The sequence below is a fragment of the Orussus abietinus genome, unplaced genomic scaffold (genome assembly GCF_000612105.2).
Source record: "Orussus abietinus isolate OABI.00-Male unplaced genomic scaffold, Oabi_2.0 scaffold482, whole genome shotgun sequence".
Lineage (NCBI taxonomy): Eukaryota > Metazoa > Arthropoda > Insecta > Hymenoptera > Orussidae > Orussus > Orussus abietinus.
The window spans coordinates 32,855-43,943 of record NW_019394624.1 but is presented as its reverse complement, the minus strand read 5'-3'; the positions used below and the strand labels follow the sequence as shown (position 1 = coordinate 43,943).

Here is an 11,089-nt window from a genome sequence, read left to right as displayed (position 1 = left end):
ATTACTCTCCCCATTATTCATAGTTTTAAAGGAAACTAAAGATGAATTCGGACCGATTATTCGACAAAATTTATTTCAGCCCAATAACGTATATTTGGTGGCTTCTAAGTCTGGAAAAATGACATCAGGTTAGTAAAGTAATGTTATACTTTTAAATTAAAAAATTTTCTTTTAAATTATTTTTGAAACCGGGTATTTTCATGTTACCATTGAAGTTCATAAAATAGTTTTGCGAATATAAAAGTTAATATTTTTTTCTATGAATAAAATTTTATAAAATAAATCATTATCATAATCAGTAACATAGCCACAAATAGTTATGAAGTTTATCGTATTGTATCGTAATAATCTACACAATTTGTAATTACTTTTGTACGATTTTTTTCAGAACATTTTCGTAAATGGTTGAGGGATGTATTTTTTCCGAATGTTGGAGAAAAAAGTTTATTATTGCTAGATTCTTGGAGCGGACACTGCACAGAAGCAGTAAACAGAGAAACACCTGATAACAAAATTATAAAGCTTTTTAAAATCCCCAAAGGGACAACTGAAAAAATACAGCCACTAGATGTGTTTGGCTTTCGTATATGGAAGAATTTTATAAGACATTTTTCTAATAGTGTACTTTTGTTGGGCAAAGATAAACACTTGCACGGGAGAAACAATGTAATTAAATTACAATCTATGACGCATAATCAGTTATCTTCTCCTCGATACGTCAATCTATTTAAATATTCTTGATATCAAAGCATTTATATAGATGATAAACCGGATGAATTTGTAAATCCAGTGGATTCAAGTTTCGGTGGCACTCGAACTCATTACGAGGTACCCGGATGTAAAAATATTACTATTATAAGATGTGCATGGTGTTAGAAATCACTATGTTTACAGGAGTTTTTTGAAGAATTCCATTACTGTTCAACTTACAACCCTTAAAAAATTAATCATGATAAGAAACAATCGGTTTATACATAAATAAAAGCGAATGATACCTAATATTTCTCTTGCATTAATTAATTTAATAAATAGAAATTGTGATTCACTAATGCAGACTTTTATCCACAGAATGTGTATTAATAGACCAGATATTTAGAAAAAAACCGTTTTTGGGGGTAAACTTTAGGGGCGATTTTCATCCCTTAAATAGGGGATTGGGCCGATAAAAAAAAAATACGTGTCCCTTATTTTTCGATCCTCTACAATATATTTAAATTTCAAGAAAATCGGAGACGGACACCTCGGGGGGTTTCCTTGTTAGATCTCCTGGTGAAGCTTGGAAAATTTTAAAGCTGCGGTAGAATCTGGTTTTATAATTCATGACGTAGATTTACAAAAGTGGGCTTTACAAGCTAAAAAAGAAATTGAACCTGAAGATTTTCGTTTTAAAGCCTCAAAACATTGGGTAAATAATTTTAAAAAACTCACGAAATTGTAAGCAGGATGATAAATAAATTTATTACAAAAAAAAAACTCTAGGAGACGCGGGATACTTGACAGAAACTGCTCATAATTTCACTAATGAAATCAAACAGTTAATTTATGAAAATAGAATAGAACATGTTTTCAATTCTGATCAAAGAGGGTTTCGTTAGAAATACATTCTGGACGAACACTAGCAGTTGAAGGAGAAAGCCAAATTCAATGCTTGGTACAATCAGTTATTTCTACCACTCATAGTTACTCAATTCAGCCACTAATTTCAGGTGATGGTAAACTTCTTTCGCCGATTTTTATTGTTCTTATGGAAAACAGCGGTAAATTCGGTCCAATAGTACAAGAAACATTAGTCAGGCCTAATAATGTATATGTTACCACTTCTAAATGTGGAAAATTAACTTCAGGTACTGAAAAATTGCCAGAATTTAAACTGTATACAGCACTCGCAATGGTATACTACATTATCTTTAAGCATGTGTATTGCGACGGGAATGAGGAGTCTCGCACCCACACCCTGCAAATTAGATGCTGCGCGAAATGCTCTCGCGATAATTCCGAGTTCGGCCGGGCGATGGAATTCGAATACCAGGAACGGCTCGCTTTAATTTATTTATGGCGCCAGGTATGCCTCGGCATACCACGAGCCCGCTGATTCTTCCGGCTAAGACATTCAGCCCGGTTCCCGGAAAAGTGCGAGACAATTCGGCATCCGGTTACTCAGCCCCGCAAGGATCTAAGCGGCCGTCTGCGGCACGGTAGACATGGGAGGTCCCGGAACGTACGGAGCGGCGGAAAGATTTCGGATTTGAAATACAGACGGAAAAGAAAAGCATATTGAAACACTTCTTGATCCCACCGGTGCAAATTTGACTGGTCCATCCGTGACGACCACCAATTATGGAGCGCCAAGCTCCCGAACTTTTTTATCTGGCGCTCCGGTCAGAAAAGACTGGGCACAACGCCCTCACTAACTCCGTACGGTCCACGGCCTGCCAATTTCGGACTCCGGGAGTGACGGGTCAATACGATTAACCGGGGGATTTCAAACGACTGACGACATAGATAATATTTACACGCGAGAGCTCTGAATAACAAATGCTACGCACAATACTCTAACATCGGTAAAAGACAAGTTTTGCGCGACACTAGAACGCGACGGTACAAAGACAATTTAATACATCGCGACCTATCAAACGGCGCCATGCGTGACGAAAAATGACGGACGGTGGGCCGCGTGCCGAGGAGGATACAAGTCACAATTTATTAAAATTTTGAGCGCAAAAGAATCTTTAATGAAATCCACATTCGGTATGCACATCGAGTTACTGGCAATTCAGCTACGGGACGAGAGCAGGACGTCAGCGGCCACGAGAGAAGAGCGGCCATCGAGAGCACCGGCGGCACTCGGAGTATCCTGAACAATGGAGCTCCGAGGATTGGCAGGAGCACCGAATTGCGGAAAACCTCCTCCATCAATTCCGCAAGAAGCCGTCAAAATCGTAAGGCGCCGGCAAGTAACGACGATTACGCTAGGTGCCAGGAAGATTATCGCAACGCGGTTATGGTATGCTCGAATTATCCTCCTCGGCTCGTACCAACAATGGTATTGACCCGCAATATTAGACCATACACTATACTTGCTAAATAACAGTTTTTATACTAACGAATTTTTACGACACCTACTTACAATTAGTGATCGCCCAAGACGATCCCGAGTGTCGCGAACCGATACTGAAATTAAATAATGACAAAATTCGGTACTCACCGCCACCACTGCGCCCCTAATTGTGACGGCAGAATTCTGCCACGTCACAGTATATATAATTACAAATCACTTTAAAACGTGGCTGAGAGATATATATTTTTCAAACGTTGGCGCCTCCACTATTTTCTTAATCGACTCATGGAGTGGACATTGTCCTGCCGTTGTCCAAGATGTTAAACCAAAAATTAAACTCGTAGTTTTGAAGATTATACCAAAAGGCACAACCGAAAAAATTCAACCATTGGATGTATTGGGCTTCAGAATTTTGAAAAATTACGTGGAACACTTTTCCGATGCAGTACTGTTAATGAATGAAGACTTAAATCTTTATTTGCGTGATAATATCATAAAACTTTAATCGTTAACTCGTAGTCAATTATCCTCACCGAGATATCAAAATTTATTTAAATTTTTATGGTATAAAAGCGGCTATACCGATGTCAAACCTGAACATTTTGAAAATTCAGTTGAATTCGGATTCGGAAAACAATTAAATAATCGCTACGAAATTAATGGATGTTCCAATGTGGCTATAGTAAAATGCTCATGGTGTAAAAAATTAATATGTCTGAAACATTTTTTCCATGATTATCATTATTGTTCGGACTATAAAGAGTAAAGTTATTCTTTAAAGAATTTATGTAAAATGATGATCGCATAAAAAATGTTAAGTATATGTTACAATGAAAAAAAAAATAATATTTTTTATTCAATATTTTTAAAAATAAGATGCTATTCCTTTATCTTCAACTGTTACTCACAGTAAATTCTTTTCTACTGGGACTGTCCACAAACAAAATTAAATAAAATTATGCTTTTAAAAATAACTTAGCCAAAATTAAGTGACAATATTGTTGATTGGAGGTAACTAAACCCTATAAAAAGAAAATTTGTACCTTCGATTTTATTCGAATATAAAATATTAGGCACCTTAAACATTCTAAAATGGAGATGTGAAGACTATATCGAGATGAAGTCAATTGAATTACTATAAGGCGGTAAGAAATATTAAGTAATAAGTATCCCCTGTACAGAGTTTTTTGCAAAAATCCCGAGACACGTACATTTTGTTTGTTTGTGCTCTGTCTGACAGAATCAGTTAAAATCAAATCGGCATAATTTTACATTTTTTACATCGAAAAAATTGTCGAAAAATTGTTATTTTGTTTTATAAAAGTTGAAGGATGTAATCCTTTGGAGTAAAATGATAGCCTATAATATCGTCTATACACGATATATGTTTATCTCGTTACAAAATTTTCAATAATTCTTGAGATATTACAAAAAACGTTTTTCGGGGGTGAACTTTAAGGGTCCATCTCACCCTTTAAATCGCCGAGTTAGAACGTATAAAAAAAATACGTTTCTAATGTTTTTTCATGTACTATAACATCACAGAATGAAGAAAATCGACGAGGTATATCTCGGGTACTTTCCTTGTATAATAAGTCACTTAAGGCAGCATTGCTCTCTGCCTCGCGCTCTAGATAACCAGAAAATATTAAATTACAAAAGGGATTTCGCCCTTCGCGAAGCCGGCGGGGTTCAACTTATAAGAGGGCTCGCACATCGCGAAAAGAATTACTCGAGATCAGGTTGGCACATCGCGAAACGGAACATTAACATGCCGACCGTGCAAAACAGCGTTCCACCTTCCGGTTCGACACGGCTTCCTGGTCCGACTGAGGAGAAAGGCATCAACGCGTATTTATTATTTCAATTCAAAATAATAAGCCGCTCACAGGGGACTAGGTCAAAAGATATGAAAAATAGGCCACTCACACGAGACTTTGACCAAAAGATAATAAAAAATAGGCCGTTCACACGAGACTAGGCCGACACAAAAATAGGCCGCTTACACGAGACCAGGCCGACGAATAATAAAAATAGGCCGCTCACACAAGACTAGGCCGACAGATAATAAAAATACGCCGCTCACAAGAGACTAGGCCAACAGATGATGAAAAATAGGCTGCTCACACAAGACTAGGCCAACAGAAAATGAGATACGCCATTTCCTCGAGACAATGGCCGACTAAAATGGGGAAGGGAGGACCGCTTGATGCGCGGCTCGGTGACGGGTAGCCCGAGGAAATCGCGAAAATCTAATCAACACTAGTCAAATCCTACTCAAACTCTACTAAAAAATCGTAAACTCAAACCTTGGGATTGGCAAATGCGGCGATGCTCCCTCGGGGAGGTCACCAGATGCGGGATCTTGCACGGGTAGCTGACGATGAAGTCAGCAAGGGATGGAAGTTCTCGAAGGCAGCGGTGAAATCGACGTCTCGTAGGTAGCGAAGAAAATTCAGACATGTCCGTGCAGCTCGCCACTCGAAGACGAAGAAGACCAGGACCTCGCCGTGGTCCCCCGGGCAGGCTGGGTGTGGCTCTTCGGTGCGTCGGCCAGTTGACAACGGTCAAGTTCGGAATTTTCTAAATTCCGAGCACTGTCAGCCGCGGCCGGAGATAGCCCGGCGCGTTTATTCGCGCGTGGCATTTAAAGTCACGCCGACGGTCCAATCGGACGCCAGGCTGGAATGTAATGTCATCGAGATGGCGGAGGGTACTGTTCAGGGGCGTAGCTCCTCGGGGATCCGGTAGCGTCGGTCCTGGGCTTCCTTGAGTCGATTTTTCCTCTCGGTATGCCCTGGAGGGCCGGCATACCCTAATGCGGGTTCTCCTGGGTGAGGGGACTGGTCAACCATTCCGCCCTGGTCTCGGCGCAGGAGGGCGACGCAAATGGGACCCCCCCCCCCCTCTCTGCTCTTACAGGAACTCCCTTAAGTCAAAGGTCACGGCAGGGTGGGGGGTCCACAGCCTCCGACAATGCACCCTCCTCCCGCCATCGACGAAGGGCCGGAAAATTAGGTGCAGACGCGGTGAGACTGGGCCTCACCACAGTCAATCGAGCCTACTTTGCGCGGCTCCGGCATCCATGGGCGGCGGCGGGGCGAGGCTCCCGTGCCACCGTGTCCCTTCTCCTTCCGTGGTTCCTTGCGACGCCCTTGTATCGCGACGGCAGTCCTTGATGTTAATCTCCGCACCGTCTGCAGTCGCCTCGCCGCTAGGACGTCCTAACGTCTAACCGATACGCAACTTGAGATTACAAACAAAAAATGTAATATCGCGCTATTAATTCTATGCCTCCTCGGCTCCTCGGCCTCGAGCGTCGAGCGTGCTGAAATGAGAGATGGGTGAAATAAAATAAAATCAAATAGCATTTCTCTACCTTCGTAAACTGTTTTAATGTTTTACAGAAATACCAGGTGTATAAACTTAAATTCGCTGTTTGCTCATAGATTGTGTTAGTGAGCATATTAAGTTACTATGGACACGCCATACTTTTGTTCTGTATAAGTTTGATATCTGTCAACACTAATCAGTGCACATCATCAGCAATTTCATACTATAACATACATTTTTCTTTTAGTAATCCTGTCTAGTTTTTTGCCAGAAAAAGAGCATATTAGGGAAGCTCTGCTTTTCTGCTTCAATTTGAAGAAATCGGCTGCCGAATCGCAACAAATGGTTGTGGAGGCCTATAGCGACAGTGCTTTATGGGAAACTACATGCAGAGATTGGTTTCGTCGGTTCAAAGACGGAATTTTGACCTGAGCGACAAGAAGAGTGAAAATCGGCCCAGGAAGGTTGAGGACCATCAATTGCACGCTCTTCTGGACGACGACGATACCCAATCGCAAAAAATGCTTGCCGAGCAATTGGATGTTATTCAACCAACCATTTTCATGCGCCTACATGCTATGGGAAAGGTTCAAAAGGTCAGGAAATGGGTGCCGCATGAATTGATCGATAGGCAGATGGAGCGACGCCAAAACACATGCGAAATCTTGCTCGCCAGACAAAAAAGAAAGTTGTTCCTGTATCGGATTGTGACGCGATGAAAAGTGGATATTTTTCGAAAATCCTAAACGCAAGAAATCGTGGGTTGATCCCGGCCAACTATCAAAATCATCCCCAAGACCAAATTGCTTCGGACGGAAGACGATGCTATGCGTTTGATGGGTTCAGCAGGGTATGGTCTACTATGAGCTGTTGAAACCTGGTGAAACTGTCAATGCCCACCGCTACCACCAACAACTGATCAAATTGCACCGTGCTCTGCGTGAAAAAAGGCCGAATTATCAGGAAAGACTTGACAAGCTGATTTTCCTCCACGACAACGCCCCATCATACACGTCAAAAATGGTCTGTAACTACTTGGAGGCTCTCAACTGGGAGGTGCTACCCCATGCCGCTTATTCACCAGACCAACTACCATCTGTTTTCGTCGACTGGCCACGCGCTCGCTGAGCAACACTTCGATTCTTACGAAGACGTCCGACAATGGCTTGATGAGTGGTTTGCCACGAAAGAGAAGGAACTTTTTTTGGCGTGGTACCCACAAATTGCCCGAGAGATGGGACAAATGTGTTGCTAGCGAGGGTCAGTACTTTGAATAAATTATTTTTTCGCTTTCTATGAAAGAAAAATGTGTTTTTCTGTTTGAAGAACAGCGGATTTAAGCTTATACACCTGGTAAAAGATACAATTTTGTCAGGAGAACGATAGCCCACAGGGTGCATCGTTACATTTTTATCGTACAATTGGAAAGTGACAGAAAGATAAGAGATATCAATTAAAGTAAAAACATCTATGGTATTGCAGATAGTGAAGCATTATAACCACACAAATGTGGATATTTCAATGTCTGTCATTTTTATAGGATCAGAATATTATAAAATAGATGTTTATATGAAATATTACCATTCATATCTATTTAAAATTTATACATTATACTCACAACTACGTTTCTTCAATAGGTCAACCACACGAAGGATCAGGATATGCAAGTCAGAAAGTTTTACAGATGGCTTGGCACAGACTGGAACATGCTCGTAGTAGGGTAAATGAATTGGAACGAATAAAAAATAAGCATCTTCATGGAAGAACGTCATTAAGACCAACGCAACAACAGATGTCTGGAAGTTCCCTGCAGTCAGCACAAACCAATACCACGTCATAGCATTGAATATTCGTTGTATACCTTTTATATGTTATCACTGTATAGTATTGAATAACAGCAGGGATGAAATGATTATGATACATCAATTTCTAGTTTCAATAAGACATATTTCAATATTATCTACACGTTTTAGTTTTTTACTTATGGGGCGATATATTCAAAACTTCATCAATAAAACACCAAATGAAAAAAATTTACTTTTACAGGATTGGACAATGTAGCGTTGATTCGTCTTTTGTGCGTATCTTATGGGTTATGTAAATACATTATAGTAGAAAATGTATTCAATGTCACACAAAAGATAAAAAAAATAGTTTTCATTATTAATTTTATGAAGGATGCAAATTAAAAGACATTGTGACGCGTTTTTTCCGTTCTGGTAGTGTTCTCCTTCGTCAGCTTTCGTGTCCGCTCCCCTTCCGGTTTTCCAACCGACCTTGGGCACCAGTTAATCTTTGAGTCCCCGAAATTAACAAACCGGTGGTCTATTTATTTTCAAAAAGGGAATGGAAGACGCAAAAAACCACCTCCTACTTTCTACCACGATACGGAGTGGAGGGGAGCGCGAGAGAGGCCCGACGGCATATCAGGCGCTGATCAAGACGCATGTAGTGGAGAGACAGGGTCGGGGTCGTTTAAATACCATGGACTAAGTAATGCTATACACCCTCTCATCATTTGCCCATTAGAAAAGAAGTGAGTGAATGAGAACAGTTTGAGGGTCGTTCTGTCTCAACTTCACTGTGCACGCGTCGCATACAAAAAGAAAGCGACACCGTTGAGTGATCGAGAAGAGTTACCGCGGTAGCGCTTTTTTTTATGCGTGAATTCGATTTCGATTTCGATTTTTTCAGACAGTACCCTTTCAGTCACTTCTCCGGACAACGCGCACCTGGGCAGTCACAAGGAAGTTTTCTATCTTACGCGTTTTCCGGACTTCGTTACATTTTCATTCAGCAATTTCAAATCAACCCGAGCTTTTAAAGGCGTTACGCCTCAGCCATTAATGATTTTCATCACTGAAAGCCGTATCAAAAGGAATCCAGGAGTGGTGTTAACGTTTCGTATGAGGAGGGTTCGGTTATGGACTCGAAGATCTAAAGTATTTCGCGTGTCTTTTATATCGCGTCACGTAAGATATTAAGTCTGACTTTCTTCTGCGATTCAAGATTTATGTAAGATTCGTGTAGGCGGGCTCCATTGCACCTAGTGCAATATGTTCCTGTTACCTTTTACTGAGGGGGATCATCGCCGTGCTGTCGGGCCCTCAGGTGCTTAGGTGTGTAAGGTTTTGTACGTGGTGTGACGTGGTATATTTTTGCCACCCCACGGCGACCCCAAATTTCGGCGGACATCTCTTTTTTTTAGCATTCTTTGGTTGCAGAGTCCGAGGTCCGACGGTCACCGACCCGGGGGGAGAGGGAGAGAATGCCTAATCAATAAATTCTTTAGTAATTTGTTACAGCCTAATTTAGCGATCCGCGGGAACTCTTCCCAATTTCCTGTGAGGAATCATTCATTTGTTGCCTTTTTTGAGTTTCCGGGCGTACTCTCGAGCACTCGCGGATGTTCGGAATGAATATTTGGCGAGGTGATCGAGAGCTCGCCAAATTCTTGTATCGCGTAGCGCGGCTACGGTCGCTAGGCCGGAGTGTCAACATCAGCAACCTCTCGGAGGTCGCGCTCGCGCGCGCGCTACCGCTCGTCGCCCTGGCTGGGAAGAAAGAAGCCGTCGAGGAAGCCTCGGCGGCCAGGAGCATCAGGACCGAGCTCATCAGCCGCGGTGCCACGGCCCGTTCGTCGGTTCCACCCGGAGGGCAAGTCGGCCCTGCTACACCCCCTGGTGGCCTTGCCTGCGGGGACCGCCGCAGACGGGCCCTGGAGGCTCGGGTGCGGCCGCCCGCAGGGGCAGAAGGACTACCCGGCCAGGAGCCGGACCAGAAGGCAGGAGCTCCAGCGACCCTGGCTGCCACCGACGAGGCGCGGCGTGGATTCTACGCCCTCGCCGGAGTACCCGGGGCTTACCCAAGGGTCCGTCTCCGGGTGAGCCAGGATCCCCCGGAGGGGAAAACATCGGGGGCCCAGAAGACCAGGGCCCATCGGGACCCGACGAACCACCGCTCGGCACGGCCGTGGCATCGCCGGCGGCTCGACGTGCGCCAGGCGCGCAACGCCGTTGCCCAGCAACCGCGCACGGAGATCGCGCCGCCGCAACCCCCTGCCCTAGGAATCGGGCCGGCGCACGCCGATTCCGCCGAAAAGTTGGTGCTAAGGGGCATCTCAACCAATCAACGGCGCCGATTGGAATTCGGACTGGCCAGCCGAAGCCCTATATAGGACAGCGCCTAGAGAGCCCCGATCTTCTCTGCCTACGACCGTCGGACCGAGCGGACCTGTGCTGAACAGTTTTCTCAAATTTGTCTTATTGTCTCCTGGGATTGAAGACCTGAGGACCTTCCCGGCTCATCGAGGGACTTAGCCGAGGGGCCGGCGAGCGGCGGTGAATTTTCTTGAGTAAAGCAAGTGCCACGTGCCTATTCGAGGACCCCTTGTTGATAGTTAATAAAAAGTAGAGTCTCCAGGTAACTTCGCGAAGTCGTAGGACCCGGATCGTGTCGCGCCGGTGAGCGGAATCGTACCGCGTAGCCGGTCTTCGTTAGTCTCACGCGGGCGATCTTCCGGTTTGCCCTGGTGAGGCCTACGACCCGCGGAAATCGAATTTTGAGTTAGCCTCTCGGGAGGCCGTGGGGTTCCTCGAGTGGACACGAGAGCGACTTTTCTTGTATTCTTCGAGTCGTGTCCTGTAATTTTCTAGCCATTTTCTTTGTCATTTTCTGTCGCGCCCCTTTAAAGTAAAA

General features: G+C 43.6%; 1 protein-coding gene across 1 annotated transcript in view; it reads left to right on the top strand.

The window, feature by feature from the left end:
* LOC105699271 (mediator of RNA polymerase II transcription subunit 11) overlaps positions 1 to 8,598 on the top strand; it is a 25,900-nt gene extending 17,302 nt beyond the window's left edge. Inside the window, exon 3 of the mRNA XM_012424140.1 lies at positions 8,029 to 8,598. Coding sequence (XP_012279563.1) covers positions 8,029 to 8,231 — 203 coding nt within the window. The 3' untranslated portion in view covers positions 8,232 to 8,598. The remainder of the gene's footprint in view (positions 1 to 8,028) is intronic.
* The last annotated feature ends 2,491 nt before the right edge of the window (positions 8,599 to 11,089 follow it).